The sequence below is a fragment of the Misgurnus anguillicaudatus genome, chromosome 7 (genome assembly GCF_027580225.2).
Source record: "Misgurnus anguillicaudatus chromosome 7, ASM2758022v2, whole genome shotgun sequence".
Taxonomy (NCBI): domain Eukaryota; kingdom Metazoa; phylum Chordata; class Actinopteri; order Cypriniformes; family Cobitidae; genus Misgurnus; species Misgurnus anguillicaudatus.
Window position 1 is genome coordinate 21,944,714 of NC_073343.2, and position 19,094 is coordinate 21,963,807.

The window sequence follows — 19,094 nt, forward strand, 5'->3', positions numbered from 1 at the left end:
GCCCCTTCAACTGCGCTATCCAACCATGATGCTACCTCGAGTGCGAGTGAACGAGAGAAAGAATGACTGACAGCACGACGCGTTTGTATTCCATAAAACACAAACAGGAGCCTACAATCTTATAACTTGTAGTTTTAATAATCTTTCTAAAGATTGAATTAACGTTCTAAAGGATTAACGTTAGTGCAAGAGAGAGAGAGCGAGTGAGCGAACGAACGAGAGAGAGAGCAACGCGACGGTTCGCTTTCAAGCAAGTTATGTTGTTTAATATGTTTCTCTGAAGTTTATATAAATGAACATGAGGATTAATGCACTGCACGAGACAGAGTGAGTGAACAACGCGTATTCACTATCATACACAATAAGTAAATATGTTGTTTAATGTTTCTCTGAAGTTTCAAATGAATGAGGAGTTACAAAATAGATGAGAGACTGACAGAAACGCGAATGTGTTCAATATGTGTACACAATAAACTTAAACATGTCATTTGATCTGTTTCTCTAAAGTTTAAGCATTAAACGTGTTGTTTTATTACAGATCATTTAAATGTGCTCGTGTGGTTTGGTCAAAAAGTAAACTTCTGAGTGTTTGTGGACGTGCATTTTATTGTATGCTGAAACTCATTATGCCTGTTTAAAACAAGGGCAGCATGAGACCTTAAGTCTTTATTTTTATTCCACAATGTTCCCCATCTACTGATAAACATGTATTTAGTATGCATAAAACAGATAATTGACTTTTTAAACTTGTTCAAATTTATAATGCTTAACATCGCTCACTAACTTCTTTCGTGAGAGGATCTCCCTCTTGATGCTCTGTCAGCTCTACAGCGGGAGCGCTTGAGACTCTGCCCACCTGAGCAGCTCGTTTGGATTTAAAGGGATACACACAAAAACGGTGCATTTTTGCTCAGCCCAATAAAGTGCCTATTTTAACATGCCACAATAAATTACCTATATGGTATTTTGAGCTAAAACTTCACATATGTACTCTAGGGACATCAAAGATTTATTTAATATCTTAAAAACGTCTTCTGGAATGTCCCCTTTAAAGTCTATATTCTAAGCGGCACTTTCCAAGACAGGGTTTACAGTAGATAAGCCAGCATTGTTCCCAGCTTAGCAATTTTGTTGCTAGATTTAGCGACTTTTTCAGACCCCTTTATCTGCTTTTTCCAAGGACCAGTGACTTGTGCATGTGTATTGTTTGCTTCTCCTTTGTTATGAAATTGGACGGCTTGTAAATATGAACTTCAACATAGCTCAGTTGCACGGTACAGTTGTTACCCAGACAGACTTTAGCATTTCAATAGAAGAGACTGTTGGTTAACACGTAGTTTTAATGGGTCGTGTTAAGTCACTATTTCATACTTGTTTGTTGTCTGACAACAGAAACCGAGAATAAACAAATGAGAAAACCTTTATTAGGCATCTGGCTGCATTGAAATACAGTTTGTGACGGTTCAGAGAGCAAGAGAAAAGTGAAACCGCTTTAAAGTGCCGATGTAGTCAGAAATCAAATCCGACATGATGACATTGATGATATGCTAACTAGCACATGATGTAATGTAGTGACATTTTAGTGGGTTTTTTTAGATACTTTCAGTTGAAAATAGTTACTGACTAGCCCTTGGATATATTAGGACATTTTTACAAACATCCCTTACAAAAAAATACTATAGTGTATCTTGAAATAATGGCACTGATATGTATTTTAAGATATTAATGCAAGCTATTTTCACTTAAGAAACATTTTTTATGCATTTTAGTCCCGGACTAGGCTAAAACTCTATCCGGAAATTGGAAACCACCATTAGTGATTTAAAGCATTGATGATTTCTCTTCTTCTGTGTGAATCTCTGTCTTTTGATATGTAGAAGATGGATCTGAGTGAAGATGTAGCTGGTGCGACGTTCATGGCAGCTGGAAGCTCCGCCCCTGAGCTGTTTGCTTCTGTAATCGGTGAGTCACGCACACAGGTGCTTGTACATGCATTAGTCATGTGTCAACAGATGTTTTGAATTAGTCTGGGTTTTCTGCAGGTGTTTTTATTACACATGGAGATGTAGGGGTGGGTACAATAGTAGGCTCAGCGGTCTTCAATATCCTTTGCATCATCGGAGTGTGTGGGATATTTGCGGGACAGGTAAGTAATTCTATGAACTCTCCTCATTCTGAGCTGCTGTCAGTGCTTGACCTTTTCATGTTTTTTGGAGCACTGAGGTGTGAAATATAAAATTACTCTCTTGGAGACTTTTTTCATTTCAAACTGTTGTATCTTCAATTATTTTTTTTCTTTGACTGCACTTCTATGTTCCTAGGGTTGATTTGTATTAAATCGTTAATCTTTTTCTTTTTGTTATATGAAGGTTGTGTTATAACTTTATCTTAAACATCTAAATTGACCTTAGAGAAAAGTCTATTTTATTGAAAAAAATGTTATTTCCACCACATCCCATATAGTTCTGTGTGCAGTTGTGTAATGTTAAAGTCATGAGTTACCAAATACTGAATTTAGTTTCTGTAATAAGGGACAAGTAAGACCTTATAAAACACTGCTGTGATATTTTGGATTAATAAAACCTTTATTTTGGTGTGGTTTGTGGCATGACTAGACATGAGACACTTTCTTGACAAAAAAAAGTTTTAACTCTCGTTTACAAAGTTGTCCTTTATCCCCACAAGGTTGTTTTTCTCACCAAGTTTGCTGTGTTTCGAGACTCAATCTACTACATTTTTTCTGTGGTCGCCCTTATTGCAGTAAGTGTGATTTATATGTGTTTGTTAAAAATTAAGATGTTTTGATCTAACTTATGTCTAAATCAGTGGTCTCAAACTCCTGGCCCGCGGGCCATTTGCTACCCGCCCTCCTCCTCTCTGTGGCCTGCGGCACCTTTCAACAATATAACATAATCTGCCCCGCAGAAGGATTTTTATTCACTTTGTTTCATATTCGTTTGATTTTTATTTAAACTTTTGAGGGTTCATTCACATGTCACATCTTACAATGTGTGTTAAAACGAGTCAAGGCGTTTCTTAGTTTCTAAAGTGTTAGGGAGCGGAAGTTGCGCTCCTTGGCGTCACCCGTTGCTATGCAGCCATGAGCCGCGTGCCGTGATTGCGAGGATAACGGAATGCGTGATTTGATTTTATTTCCTCATCTGAATCTCGCGTCAATCATATGATTGTCACCATGTGATCAGTTAATCTGGTTGGGACTTTGTAGCGTTTGTTCAGAGAAGATTTGTTACTTCCGGGTGGATATCAGCTGTTACTCGGAGAAGAGCTGCGGTGGGGTTCACGTCAACAAGTCACAGCATCAAATGGAGACACCGCATAGGTAGGCAGAGCCGTAGATGTAATGCAACACATAAACTACAGATAAGAAAAAGAGCCATCAAAGTGCCCAGGTTAAGAAAAGAGGAAAGATGAGGAGAAACATATAGAGGAGAAAAGTATGTATACTGCTATATATAATGAAGTATAATATTATTATGTAGCTTGCTATGCAATTACACATAGAGCGGTATTGTAATTTTTTTCTGTTCAACTAGCTTATGTAACATTGACTGACTAGACTACCCATTCAAAAGTTTTAGGATCACTTTCACTTATTCATATTTTTCCACATATAATAGCAAATTCATTAAAACTGTGGAATAACAGAGATGGAACATAATAAAGTCAATATTATGACTGAAAACAATCCAAAATAAATAAATAAATCCCAAAAAAACCCACAAACAATTACTGATGGTATTTTTTATAATAGTTAATAAATGTATACAGAAATTTTATGTGTTAGTTTAGTGCAAGGTTTTAATAGGCCTTAGTTATTAAAGATAAGGTTAAGAAATTATTTACTTACTTTTATAAAATAATGTATATTTAAAAGATAAAAACCACTGCTTGTATATTAGTATTATTATACATTAAATAATAGAATTTAAACAGTACATTTACAGAAATATTGTACTTTTTTGAACCTTAAAATAGCTCTGCGGCCCTCAGATGAGATATCAATCTCAGAATTGGCCTCAAGCCAGTTTAAGTTTGAGACCCCTGGTCTAAATAGTATTGCAGACTAAATAGTGTAAGATTTTGGAGTAAATTCCCATTCATTTTCTTTATAAATGAATTGATATGAAGTTAAAACCAAGCATTAGTTCTGAGGTTATCTTGTCTATGCAGAAGTCACAATGTTACAATAATATATTGGTAGTTTTGGGGTTGATGTGATTCAGTGGTTCTCAAACTTTTTGGCATTTTCACCCCGCCCCTTGTTTCAGGTCCATCCCTTCGAACCCCCAAACAAAAATCAATTCAATCTTAAACTTAGAATTTGAATTGAACAAAATTTAGTAAATTATATAATGTAGTGCCTTATTTTTTTAGGTTTAATTACAGAATTTATGATAAATAAATGTATTTTATAAAATGTCATAAATCTGGTCCCCCCTGGCACCATCTCCATCAATTTTTATGGGCCACAATTTCTAAGTAAGATTGCTTCAAAAAACTAATCGTACAATTATCAGAAAAATCCCTGTTTTTCATGAAATGGAATTGCAGTAAAAGGGGTCACCGTGGCTTGTGGCTTTTTTCCTTACATTACTTTTACTTTTATACTTTAAGTAGTTTTAAAACCAGTACTTTTACACTTTTACTTGAGTAAAAAGTTTGAGTTGATACTCTTTTTAAACACTAGTATCTATACTTCTACCTGATTAGTGAATGTGAATACTTTTGACACCACTGTACATTGTGCAGCCATAGTTTACTTCTTATATTTCAGAAGTGAAGCCAAGTGGGTTGTCACTGTTGTGCTCTATGGAGCATGTAATCATGGGTAATGAAGTCAGGTGGAGTGTAAAAAAATCCTATTAAATTCTTTCTGATTTCACTCCATGAATATTTAGACAGTCTTTGTATATTTCTTTCAGTTTATTTACGATGGGAAGATTGTGTGGTAAGTCTTTCTTTGTCACTTATCCTGATTTTGATTGATTGAATGCAATATTCTTATTGGCTGTCACCTCCGTTTCTGCAGGTGGGAGAGTCTAATACTGATCGTCATGTATGTTGGCTACATCATCATCATGAAGTGAGTTCTCACTCGTATTCTGCTCACATTTATTGAAACATACTGATTATTGGAGTATCGAAGTATGCATTAAAGTCCTAAAAAAGTACATTGTTTCGGCTTTATGAACTCTTTCCCCGCCGGCGTTTAAAAAAAAAAGTTGCCAGCCAGCATTTTTTATGATTTTCACAAAAGTTTAATGCCTTCCAGAAAATGTTCTTCTTTAAAAAAAACATTTCATCCTACCTTTATTTGTTCTCTTTTTATCACCTCTCAGATATAGATAGTTTTTTTCCAAAATACCCAATTTTGAGCAAAAAGCAGAGATTTCATTTTTGTGACGGACTTTTGATAGAGATGAGATTCATAGCGATAATCAACACATACACGGAGTTTGAACTGTTTGCCTTATGGGGATACTTTCAGGATTTATAAGTTGGGTAAGAGCTCCACCTGGTGGATAATAGCGGAAATACGGACTGCCAGAAAAACTCGTCATTGGCAGGGAAGCGTTTTCTCTTAAAGCAACACCAAAGAGTTTTTTACCTTAAAATAACGCTTCCAAAACCGTTTCAGTCGTTCATCCACTCTAAACAGGGTGAACAGCACTTTCACATTCGCTTTGCAGCCCTCTATCGGCCAAAACCGCACTAAAGAAGTTTCCAACCGTCGGGTAGCGGTCCTGTAGTCCGAGTGAATACTACAAAAACTTGCTTTACGGCAGACCTACAATCCAATCAGAGCCAGCTATGCCTCAGTATTTATGACAGTGGGTAATGGACAATTACGCTTCTAACCTGTAGGGGGAGCAAAGAGCAAAAACTCTTTGGTGTTGCTTTAATTTAACTCGTCAATGGCAGGGAAATAGTTAATCCAATACTGTGCTATCTTGCAATAAATGTAATGACATACCATTCTGCTTTAATGTGATTCAGTGTTTTAGTTGTTAATTTATCTGCGTTTTGCCTTTTAAGGTTCAACAATAGCTTGCACAACTACTTCACGGGAACGGAGAACAAGTGCGTCGCCAATGGTAACGCGGTCATCAGCGAGATGGAGGACGGTAATGCATGTTATGAGCAGTTTTGGGATGATCCATCTTGGCCGTTGCTCAGCTCAGGTAAGGGTAACTAGACAGGCTTCCTCACGGGCTAACAGCTAACTAACTCCCCATAATCAATCATTTCTCTTTCAATTAATTCTACTGTACCGTCTGATTTTCTGCTGTTCTAAAAAGCCTACGTCAACCAAACGCTCACTAAAAGTGTATGGTAACTACCTAAATTGTCTCATATAAGATCCTTGCTTCCCTGCTGAATAACCACGGTACGCTTTCTGTTTCAGAGCGCAGCTCTCATGTGTCCTGTAGTGCGGCTCTAACCGCTGTGCTGCGTGATGGTCTCTGTCAGTCTCCCCCTGCTGAAGCCTGTCTGTTTAGCCTTACTAAATCTGTACTGGCTGCTGTCTTATCCTGCAGTGCTCTGTGTGTGTCTGTGTGTTGATGTCTAACTCTTACTCCTATTTTAAATTCAGTAATGGTGAGGTTTTTTTTGGTGTTTTCCAATAATGAGAGCAGATAAATACTAAGATGGTATGTTAAAGGAAAACCACACAGTTTTTCAATATTTTAATATGTTCTTACCTTAACTAAGACAAAATAATACTTGTGTAACTACTCATGTAACATTCCTTAAATAGGGAAAACATGGAAGTGTTTGGTGGCTTCTACTGTAAATTCATTCCTGTTTGGAGCCATAGAAATGAATGGGTTAGACTAAATGCTAACACATTCACAACGCGGTGTACAAAGATGAAGTGCACACATTGAAAAATGACAGGGATGTATTATTTGTCTAAGTAAAGGTAAGAAAATAGTAACATATTGAAAAAAAGTTTAGTTTTCCTTTAAAGTAATAATAATATTTGCAAATGATGCTTAGATTCCAAACGCATGCATTATTATCTAATAATTAAATAATTTTTATGTTTAAGTTAAAGGAAAAGTTTAGTATTTTACACTTAAAGCCCTGTTTTCAGATTGTTTATGGTGAAATAGAACGGTTTTGACTGAAATTTCGACACATGCGGCCGCCCCGAGAATTTTCGGGCGCCCGTGTTTCACCCTCCACCTCCACAATGGGCGCATAGGTGCACCGGAACAATCCTTCCCAAAATGCATTAAACTGTCGTTTACAAAGACGTGAAACTCACCGAGCGGTCAGGGGTGGTCACCGACACGCCCACACAAAAACCGCTGCAAAAGACGCTTTTAAACAGGTGTTTTAGCATTCGTTGTTAACTTGTGGACCTATTTTTCCAAGCGCCTCACACCCGTATATTCTTCCGCTTAGAGCCTGAATAATACACACTCCAGCCCAGGTGGTGGCGCTAATCCGCCATTGCAAGAATAGAAACAAAGTTCCCGGCGCAGAGTAATACCGTAACTTACAGCACATCTGATACAAGTCAATGAAGTTGGCAAAAACTATGATAAAACCTGTTGGAATGCGTATTTTGCAGCGATTTTTGTGTGAGCACACCAGTGAACACCCCCGACCACTCGGTGAGTTTCGCGTCTTTGTGGACGAAGGTTTGATGCATTTTGGGAAGGATTGTTCCAGTGCACCATTGTAGAGGTGGGAGGTGAAACACAAACACCCGATAATTCTCGTGGCAGCCGCATATGTCGAAATTTCAGTCAAAACCGTTCTGTTTCATCATGAACGGTCTGAAAACGGGGCTTTAGGTGTAAAATACCGAACTTGTCCTTTAAGTCTAAAACATGGTATTGATGGTGGATGAACTTGTAGTGTTAAGATGAAATGTAGGGTTTTGTACATGTAAACAGACACGTGTTATATTAATGTGTAGTTACATCATGCTTGGTATCTGCACAAGGATAACAGGAAAAGTAGCCAGATAATGTTGCTAAAGTCAATGTTTTAGCTAGTCGTGAATCCTGATACTGGCCTAAGGTCGATACTACAAAAATGCTGGGTTATTGTCATCCCAGTGTTGGATCTTAAAGGGATGAACTAACTTATGCTGGGCTTTTTCAACCCTATTGCTGTTTTTTTTAACCCATCATTGGGTCAAATTTAAAGGTTCTGTATTTTACACTTAAAGCCCTGTTTTCAGATTGTTTGTGATGAGGTGGAGCGGTTTTGACTGAAGTTTGGACGTGTGGTGCTGGCCCGAGAATTTTCGTGTGTTTTTTCTGTCGCCTCCCACCTCTATAATGGCTCTGTGGGTGCACGGGAGCAGTCCTTCCTGGAATGCATTGAACTTTCATTTGCGGGGACGTGGGGCTCACCGAGTGGTCGGTGGTGTTCACTGATGTGCTCGCACGGGGGTCGCTGCAGGGGATGCTTTCCAACAGGTTTTATCTTAGTTTTTGTCCAACTCCATTGACTTGTATTAGGTGTTCTGTACGGTACGGTAGTACTCCGCGCCGGGAACGTTTTTTGTATTCTTGCAATTAGCAAAGGTGGATTATCACCACCAACTGGGCTGGAGTGTCTATTTTTCAAGCTCTTAAAGGAAGAATGTACAGGTGTGAAGCGTTTGGAAAAATAGGTCCACAAATTTTCAACGAATGGTAAAACACCTGTTGGAAAGCATCTTTTGCAGCGATTTTTGTGTGAGCATATCAGTGTACACCCCTGACCACTCGGTGAGTTTCACGTCTTTGTAAATGAAAGTTTAATGCATTTTAGGAAGGATTGTTCCAGTGCACCTATACACCCATTCTAGAGGTGGGAGGTGATAGAACAAACACCCGAAAATTCTCGGGCCAGCATCATATGTTCAAATTTCAGTCAAAACCGTTCTATTTCATCATAAACAATCTGGCTTTAAGTGTAAAATACAGAACTTGTCCTTTAAACGTTTTCTGTGTTAAACGGCAGGGTTTGCCCATTTTCAACCCAACACTGAGTTGAAAATAACCCAGTATTGTTTAGAGTGCACCTTTTATTGTAATAAGTAATAAGTCAAATTCAATTTATATGTTAATACTGCAAGTCAAAGAATCTGATTTGAACATTGACTGTAAACAGAAAAGCAATATGAAAATTGTCACATGGAGGTTTAAGAATTGCTTTTCTTTTTTCAGCATGTGCCATTTTCTACACTAAAGTGGTTGTATTATGATAAAATAATCCTCTGCGGTTATTTCCCATCTGCACTTTGTCTCAATCCATCACAACTAATGACATAATTTACATCCGACCTGATAAATTGCTTTTGATAGTGTGCAAGCACAAATGAGATTGAAATGAAATGTAATCAACAATATGAAACAGAAATAATAACGGAAATAATCACAAATAAATGTTATTTATTTAGCGCTTAAAGGCAATGCATGGCATTTTTAGCTAAAATTGTAGCAAACAATTGTGTAGGTTTTAAATAGTCAGATTGTACACTTTACATTGATGTGTATGCATGTGGCAGACGCTTTTATCTAATCATCCTCAATCAATGATGTTTGTAGGGCAGACATACAGACTTCACCCTTTATATTACCCCTTACTATTACAAGTTTACATTAATTACAACCTCATTCACACAGACCTCTGGTCCCAGAAAATACCCGTAAAATTGCCAGACAAGCGTCTGTGTGAACAAAAACTTGTTCCGTTAATCTTCTGGGATCGTTGCCGGAAAGAGGACCTAGTAAGATACGCGGGTAACCCTCTGTGTGAACAAGAATGCCGTAAAGGGCGTGTCGAAGTGAGGACGCGCGCGTCATCATCACAACACAAGTTATGGTTCAGCTCCTTACAACGAGAGATAACATGATGCATATAAAAATTCACCACGAGAAATGTTGCAAACTAGATTGAAGCAGTTATCAGGAAATGATAAATGAGACGCATAAACAATGACGCACGTGCCATAGTGAGGACGCGCGTGTCATGGCAACATGAAGTTGGTTCAACTCTTTAAAATGAGGGATTTACAACATTCACTACGAGAAATGTCAGCATACTAGACTGAAGCAGATATCAGGTAAGTTAGCTCGTTACTTACTGCGTTGAAACGGAGATCATTCAGCAGCATAAAAGAATATCGCGTCACGTGCTTATTTGAGCTATAATAAACGAAAATACCCGCATGTCATCCCAACGAGATATATTGTTCAGCTCCTCAAAATGCGGGTTTTAAATGCATATAAACAATCACGATGAGAAATGTCTGAAAACTGTATCAAAGCAGAAATCAGGGAGCTTGTCAAATATCCACTCTGAAGCTGAGATCATTCACCAGCATAGAACTGTGCATTAACGCGCTCCTTTGTAGTCTTATCATAAACAAAAATGCACGCGAGTTGTTTCTGGAGAGAGAAATAATATATAATATGCAAACTTCAGATGCTGCGTGGAAGAGAGGGTGGGACTTTCAATATGTCACGTGTCTTTCCGGGACCATCAGATGCTGTGTAATCTTGGCAGTGTGAACGAACAAAAACTCTAACTATTCCGGAAAAATCCAGGTTGCATTTTACGTGTATTTTACGGAATTTCTGTGTGAAAAGGGCTTGAATGTGCGAGTGGTCTGTGTGTTTGTGTCTGTACTGTATATGTAAAAGGTCTGTATGTTTGTGTGTCTGTACACTATGAGTGATCGTTCTGTATGTTTTTGTGTTTGTGTAACTAGTCCTACTCAAACCAATGTTCAGTCCGGCATGGGAGTCAGGCGCTCTAACCAGGAATGTAAAGGCTATGACCTTTAGCGTCTGTCGCTAGAGAACCTCTTGGTGTTGGGAGTGAAGTTTTTAATCACTGCACAGTTCTCACTCCATAGCTGGCCTCCGTTATACTTACCCCCCTAAACCTCACTCCCTTCCGGGTCACGGCACCACTGTAATGGTCCTACTCACCCGCCCCAAGTGGGACTCAAACCGGCGATCAGACTGGCATGGGAGTCAGGTGCTCTAACAAAAATACTTTTTTCACCTCTGTTACATCTGTACTAAATTCGTCAGAGGTCTGTATGTTTGTGTGTCTGTACTGTACACTCTTAGAACAGATGTGTTAAAAAACAACACAATCAGTGTTGGTTTAGGGACAAGACAATGCGTTCTCCCAGAATACACACATCTCTGTGTCATTATTGGAACAACACATTTTCTGTTAAGTGTTTTATTTTAACTCAAAGTGACACACAATGTGTTAAAATGGCATAACGCAAAAAGGGGAAAAATGAACACATCCTTTCTTAGAGTGTATCTGTATGTTTGTTTGCTGATTGTGTAAGTGGTCTTGTGTTTGTACTCTATGCGTGAGATGTCTCTCTGTTTGCTTGTTGCATGTGTGAAAGGAGTGTATGTATGTTTGTTTGTCTGTATGTATGTGCGTCTGTATGTAATGGTGTGTTTGCAGTGACGTTGTGTAATGTGTAAGATAACTGACGTTTTTATTTGATGTCAGTGTCGATGATGAATGACAGCGTCTCAAGGGGCTCAGAGGGGGGCTACAGTCTCTCTCAGTGGGAATCATTCTTTTACTGAAAACATGAACTTTAATTACATTTCATGACACATCCTTTGGCTTTTCAGTGTCTGTCTATTTGGGTCTTTGTGCTTCTGCTGGTTTAATGGGTATGTGTGTGTAATATGGAAATGAAAATGCATATGTGTGATGATGTTTTGTTTTTCTTACACGTTTCGTAGTAAAGCCCAGTAGAATATACACTCGGGGCTCTGTGGTGATGGTGGATGAGTTGATCAGTTCTAGCCCTCCACACTACCGGTTCCCAGAGGCCGGCCTCAGGGTCATGATCACAAATCACTTTGGGCCCAAGACACGTCTGCGCATGGCTAGTCGCCTTATTATCAATGAGGTAAGGCATGAAAAATCATAGCGATTTTACATAGATTTTTGTTATTTGTTGCTTTCCACTTGCTTTGGTAATTTTTGTTAAAGCATTTATTTTAATATTGTATTATTTAATATAACCACAGTCACTGGATGTGATGTGAATTGTTAAACCCTCTTAACCATTTATAGAAATTGTAATAGAGGGTATGCATTGACGTCACTTTTCCATGTGACTACTCTGGATCTCGCCCTGTTGAGTGGCAAACGTTCAACAAAATGGCTGGTTTTCATAGCGGCTGCTGGAAAAACGCCAGTAAAACTGACTATTATCAGCTTACATTTAATTTAGTTGGACTTCATAGCAGAGGTGGAAAATGCTAAATTACATTAGTTACATTTTACAAGCATCTGTGCTTTATTAGGGTGCTTGTATTTGAAAACTTTTTACTACATTCTAAAGCATAGAATCATACTGTGTATTCTTTAATATTGCATATTAAAGTTTATTTAATACCTAATTACATTACAATTGTGTACTTTTACTTGAGTAAAAGTATATTAATGTACTTAAATATTAAATGTAAAACAAAACTTGTATTTATGAAATGTAATAAGAGTAAAAATTATGATAATATGCTTTGGAATGTATGAAAAACACGAATAAAATACAAATACTTGAAAAAATAATTTTAAGTAGAAAGTTAAACCTCTGCTTGATAGTGACCCTAGCAACTTGTCCACCCACTTGTGGTTTGTGGATGTTGGCATGAACGATCAATTTACTTATTTTTTCGGTTTATTAGTCTAAGTTTAATGCAGGAAAGTTTAATGCAGGAAAGTTTAATGCAGCAAGGTATATGGCATATACAGCCACAGAGTAAATTAAAAGACCCTTTCAAATTATATTTATGTGTTTAAGTAAAATTATCATTTTGTTCTATCTACTACCAACAACATTTCCGCCCAATTCCTAATAAAATAATGTTTTTTTTTTTTTATTGAAAATTGAAGTGGGGATAAAATGGTCAAAAAAAGATCCATGGTTTTTAAAAAAAACTGCTCAAATTACATTTTTCAACACAATACTGATGTTTTTATGGTATTGCTCAAAAGTGAATATTTGTTAGAATAACCCTGATTTTTAATCAAATTTTTCATGTGTATTGTCATGCACTCAATCTTTTACTTTGCTGTTGGATGACTTTGTCACCCTGAGGTTTGCTTTTGTTGGAAATGGTCACAAGACATGTATAAATGATGATTGAAGGAAAAACTGGAATGGGCTAAAATAAATTAAAATTAAAAAAATATTTTTTTTAGCAATATAAAAATAGTCTCTGGTAGTCCACGCGTATCTCTTTGGGGCAACATTTTGAGAGGCGGATTTCAACCTGACTTTGAATGTTGCACCAAGTATTACGGCGCACGTTTGATTGATTTTTAAATGCGAACGATATTGTCACAGTATATAATGCAGAAGTGATGTGGTGTCATTTGCCTCTTTAGCAATAACAAATCTGAACTGTGTGAAACAGCCTTCCAAGTTCAGAAATATAGATGAGACAACATGTCGCACTGATTCTAAAATAACATTCTGAAAGACAACACGTGTCTACATGATTTACCTGTTTTATGATGCTTTTTTGTCACTACTGCTGCTTCCTGAGTAGACATTTATAATCTTCAGATATTTTATTTTGGTCCGCTGGCTAAACTTGCACTGAATGCGTGCCTTCAAGCCTATGCGGCTGCGCACGTGCGTTTTGTACATGTTTTAAGTTTAAGTGACATTTGTGAAAATAAGAAATGTCACATGTCAGAACTCTTCATTTAGTTTTAGGTTTTAAAGGGGCCATTTCACAAGACTTTTTTAAGATGTCAAAAAAATCTTTGGTGTCCCCAGAGCACATATGTGAAGTTTTAGCTCAAAACACCATATTAATAATTTATTATAGCATGTTAAAATTGCCACCTTGTAGGTGTGTGCAGAAATGTTTGGTAGTGGTGTTAGTGAGACCAGCAGGGGGTGCTCACCCTGTGTGGTCTGTGTGGGTCCTAACACCCCAGTATAGTGATGGGGACACTATACTGTCAAAAAAGCACCGTCCTTCGGATGAGACGTTAAACCGAGGTCCTGACTCTCTGTGGTCATTAAAAATCCCAGGATGTCCTTCGAAAAGACTAGGGGTGTGCCCCGGCATCCTGGCCAAACTTGCCCATTGGCCTACTAATCATCCCTCATACTAATTGGCTATATCACTCGGTCTCCTCTCCACTAATAAGCTGGTGTGTGGTGAGCGGTCTGGCGCAATATGGCTGCCGTCGCATCATCCAGGTGGATGCTGCACATTGGTGGTGGTTGAGGAGATTCCCCCGTTCATATGTAAAGCGCTTTGAGTACTGAGAAAAGCGCTATATAAATGTAAGGTATTATTATTATTATTATTATTATTATTAATATTATTAAATGTGCCGTTTTGGATGTGTCCTTTAAAATCCAAATGAGCGGATGAAGTGCAAACACTATTTACAATGATGGTGGTTTGTTGCAATTGAAACTCAATTGTGCTGTGAATTATTTTCTCTCTCTTTTTTTTCTGCACGAAATGGCAGTGTTGTGGTTGGATAGTGCAGATTAAGGGGCGGTCTTATTATAATAAGAGCTCCTTATGACATCATAAGGAGAGCCAAATTTCAATGAACTATTTTTTCATGTGCTTGTAGGGAATGGTTTACCAAAACTAAGTTAATGGGTTGATTTTTTTCACATTTTCTAGGTTGATAGAAGCACTGGGGACCCAATTATAGCACTTAAACATGGAAAAAGTCAGATTTTCATGCCATGGCCCTTTAATTTTGGGTTAATTAATTAGGAAGGGTTCAGTCTGTTTAAATTGTTTATTTTTTACTGTATTTCTACTGTTATTTTTGGTAACTGCTTTAATTTGCATGCTGAAAAAAATGTCCTGATTGAAGAATCGTTGCACACACATTTAAATGTTCATCTTTGGCTTTTCACTGCGTCATGCATTCTGAAACCACTGTTTTCTGTTTCATTTCTTTGCACCTGCAAAAATGTTTCTTTGTCCCAAGAAATGCACTCAACTTGAATATTTCCCTTTGGGAAGGTAAAAGGGGTTCTCGGATGCATTTTAATATAGATTTATTATGTGTGTATACTGGATGTTTTAAGTCCCCCAATTTTAAAATAGAAAAGTTTTATCACTGGGATGCCTGACATTGAAATTAAACCATAACTGAAAAGAGCTTACTGTGGACCATAACCCAGCAGTGTAGAGTTTTCATAGCAGGTAGCCCAGTTCTGGGTGTGAGGTTGATTAAACCGTTTCTATAAATATCTACACAGTGGTGCTCAAAGAATGGTGTTAGAAATTTAAAGCCAGACTGCTGAGGAATCTAATAAAGACTTGTCAGCTAGTTAGCAGAGAAATTAAGCTAATGGTGTTTAATCTAAGGTTATAATAGAATATAATTGTTCTGTCATTGTGGCATTACAGGATTTTTGCTCTTTTGAAATTAGTTTTATGATTATGTACGCATGCTTTGTTGATTCTTTTGGGTCATCTGCGAATGACAATTACATATCAGAAATAATTTGCATATGAAAATATTGAAATTGCAGTTGCAAAATTGGGCTGTTTGAATTCCTTTCTGACTTTCTAAGTCAGAAAGAGCGTGAAAAATGCTTGTTTGTATATATTGGCTATAAGAAAAATTGACATCAAACCGGTGCAGGTGGACTTTTAGAAGGGATCCAAAAAATGAATTTAGAAAATGGAATGGAAAATATAATACTGAATTTAAAACAGTTTTCAAACTTTACTTTCTGCTTTTCATGCGGACAGCAACAGCGGCTGGTAAAGACCTCTAATGGGGTGGACGGTGTGCTGGTGGTTGATAAGAAAACTGACACCATTGAAAATGGCAATGTGACGGAGGACAAACTCAGTGAGGAGCCTGAAAATGAGATCTCTCCCTTCATCCTGCCTGGTGAGGGTCTAACTTTCTTACACATTAACACATTCGGTCTTTAACCTCATGCGGTGACATCTGACTTCAGGCTTAGTCTGGGTCATCAACTTAAATTTCTAAAATTATCTAACTTCTGTAGATGAGAGTTTAATTTCGTTGTATTTTCACATAGTTCTTACACTGTGCCCCAACCAGCAGGGTTTCCAGAGTGATGAAACATGTTGTAATATCATGGAAGTTTAGATCTGGAAGAGTTGTGCAATTTTTATGGGACTTGAAGTTGTAGAAAAAGTCATTGGCATTTCTAAGTGACTGTGCGTTTTTTCAGTTTCTTTCTAGAAATCTCTTGCTGTAGATGTATATCTACCTGTCAACCCTCCCATTTTTCCCAAGATTATCCTGTATTTTACCATTCTTTCCCGCCATCATCCCATTTAAATAATTTCCCATATTTCTCCTGTATTTGTAGTCTTTCTATAAAAAAAATCCCACATTGCCGTATTTGATGTTTGCTAAAACTCCGGTAAAGCAGGCGGCATTATATCTGTAACACTCAAAGGACACCCGCCAATGTAACGAGAAGAAGTGGGGGGTTGTTAGGGTTCCGGAAATGTCCCTTATTTTCAAATCCCAATGTTGACAGGTATGTATCTGTGATACAGTTTTAAAATCCTAATCCAGTAATTTCAAATCAATGGAAATCAGTTGGTACATTACACTGTCAGAAAAAATACGTACCCAAGCTGTTACTGTGGGCGTTACCCTTTCAAAAAGTACATCTTTGCACCTAAAGCGTTCATATTAGTACCTCAGACAGAGGTACATTTTGGTACCAAAGAGAGCTTATTAGTACCTCAAAGATGCATATTAGTATCTCAAAGGTACAGATTGGTACCACATGTATACATATCTGTACCTAATGTTACCTATTATTACCCTTTTTAAAGGGTACTGCCCCAGTGATAGCTGTGTAAAAATTTTGACCATTATTTCTTACAGTGTTCATTATTTCCATTGTTTTTATGTTAATATTTTTGTCTTAAAGCCCCCCTGTAGTCGATAATTTTATCTTGGGCTGGGAGATAAACCGATAAACTGGTAGAAATTTGTCAACCGGTAGAGATTTTGGACTCTTGGTCCCTATCAAGGTTACGCACTCACGTCACATTGCTGTGCGGGTGGTCACGAAAACGTAACATTTGCTGTTCAGTGAGCTCATAAGCATTTTGGCCGTTTTATTGGCCTTAAATACATCAAATTTACGTCAAAATGCCCGTCTTTGCAAGTATCATCATCAAACATGGCATTTAGGTCTTAAGACAAAGTAAACAACTAAAAAAAGCATATCTAACAGTATATACTGGATCTGGATTTAAAGTGGAACTTACCTAATATTGCTTCTGTCTGCTATATTTATACACTATAAAAACAAACGGTGCTATATAGCACCAAAAGTGGTTCTTTGCTCGTAATCATAGAAGAACCGTTTTTAGTGCCATATAGCACCAGTGAAGCACCTGTGTTGAACCAAATAGGGGCCATAAAGCACCACATATGGTTCTACATAGCACTATATGGTTCTACACAGGTGCTTCACTGGTGCTTCATCGGTGCTATATGGCACTAAAAACGGTTCTTCTATGATTACGAGCAAAGAACCACTTTTGGTGCTATATAGCACCGTTTGTTTTTAGAGTGTATAGCACAATTAATTTATGACTTGCGTCGACCAATGTACTTTACAGGAGGTCATAAAAACAAAACACAAGAAAAAACATGAAATCTGCCTTTTATTTCAAAGATTTTTGAAAAAATATATATTTTTACAGATACAAATTTTTTTAGCTGACAATTTAATGTTTGAAACATTCCAATCAGGTTTTCGCAAATGCCATTCTACCGAGAATGCACTTTTGAAGGTGTTTAATGATATTTTGATGTCATGTGACTCGGGTGATTTTACAGTCCTTGTGCTATTAAATTTGACAGCGGCTTTTGACACAATTGATCATGCTATTCTCATTGAGCGTTTAGAACATTGTGTTGGTTTAAGAGGTGTTGCTCTAGACTGGTTTAAGTCATATTTTGTAAATAGAAGTTTTTCAGTCAAGATGGGTGAGCATTACTCGAGTAATGCTTTTTTGCCCTGTGGTGTCCCTCAGGGCTCCATTTTGGCTCCTTTGCTTTTTTCTCTATATATACTCCCTCTTGGCTCAATTTTTAGAACATATGGTTTGTCATTCCACTTTTATGCCGATGACTCTCAGGTTTATCTGCCTGTCGAGCGAAATTCTGTAGGTTTAGAGTCTCTTATGGCATGTCTGACTGATGTGAAGGCTTGGCATTCCTTAAATTTTTAAATCTTTAACGAAAAGAAAACTGAAATTTTAGTCTTTTGTCCATCTGATTCTTCAAACTCCCCAAAACTGGATTTTGGGGTGATGTCTATGTGCCTTAAACCCTGGGTAAAAAATCTTGGTTTCATTTTTGATGATGGCTTAAAGCTTGACAGACAAATAAATTCAGTTGTCAAGGCCTGCTTTTTTTCAGCCGAGTTTGCTCTCCAAAGCCTAAGCCTTTTCTTTCTTTTAAAGATTTTTAGAAAGTCATTCATGTTTTTATTTCATCTGAATTGGACTATTGCAACTTACTTTATATTGGGATTAGCCAGACAGATTTATCCTGGTTGCAGCTAGTCCAAAATGCTGCGGCTAGACTCTTGTGTGGGGCCAAAAAAAAGGGAGCATATTACCCCTGTTCTATGTTCACTACATTGGTTACCTCTTTGTTTTAGAGTCGATTTTAAAGTTTTGCTCCTCGTTTACAAATCTTTGAATGGTTTGGCCCCCCCTTATCTTAGGGAGATACTGATTGAATATCAACCTACTAGGTCCCTCCGGTCTTCCAACCAGGAACTTTTGGTCACCCCTAAGTCGAGACTCTAGTGTAGGGGTGATCGTGCTTTCTCTATTGCTGCCCCTACTGTCTATTAGACAAGCCACCCCTCTCAATATTTTTAAGTCCAGGCTAAAGACATTTCGATTTTCTAAAGCATATGGCTTATAGGTTATTTGTATTTTTTTTAACGCAAAAATACACAAAAATGTATATATCAGAAATGGCTGTTGGATTTATACCTTTGTGCGGAATTTTTAATTTTGTGTAAACGCAGAAAGATCTCAATGTTGGAGAAG

The 19,094-nt window shown here is 37.5% G+C and overlaps 1 protein-coding gene across 2 annotated transcripts in view; it reads left to right on the forward strand.

Moving 5' to 3' along the window:
• Positions 1 to 19,094, forward strand: part of LOC129417004 (sodium/potassium/calcium exchanger 4) — a 77,476-nt gene that overhangs the window by 49,003 nt on the left and 9,379 nt on the right. Inside the window, exons 5-12 of one of the 2 annotated variants that reach the window (XM_073869581.1) lie at positions 1,878 to 1,962; positions 2,043 to 2,146; positions 2,686 to 2,760; positions 4,944 to 4,969; positions 5,051 to 5,104; positions 6,058 to 6,203; positions 11,760 to 11,929; positions 15,774 to 15,918. In XM_073869581.1, coding sequence (XP_073725682.1) covers positions 1,878 to 1,962; positions 2,043 to 2,146; positions 2,686 to 2,760; positions 4,944 to 4,969; positions 5,051 to 5,104; positions 6,058 to 6,203; positions 11,760 to 11,929; positions 15,774 to 15,918 — 805 coding nt within the window. The remainder of the gene's footprint in view (positions 1 to 1,877; positions 1,963 to 2,042; positions 2,147 to 2,685; positions 2,761 to 4,943; positions 4,970 to 5,050; positions 5,105 to 6,057; positions 6,204 to 11,759; positions 11,930 to 15,773; positions 15,919 to 19,094) is intronic. The other variant, XM_073869582.1, reaches the window with a different exon arrangement.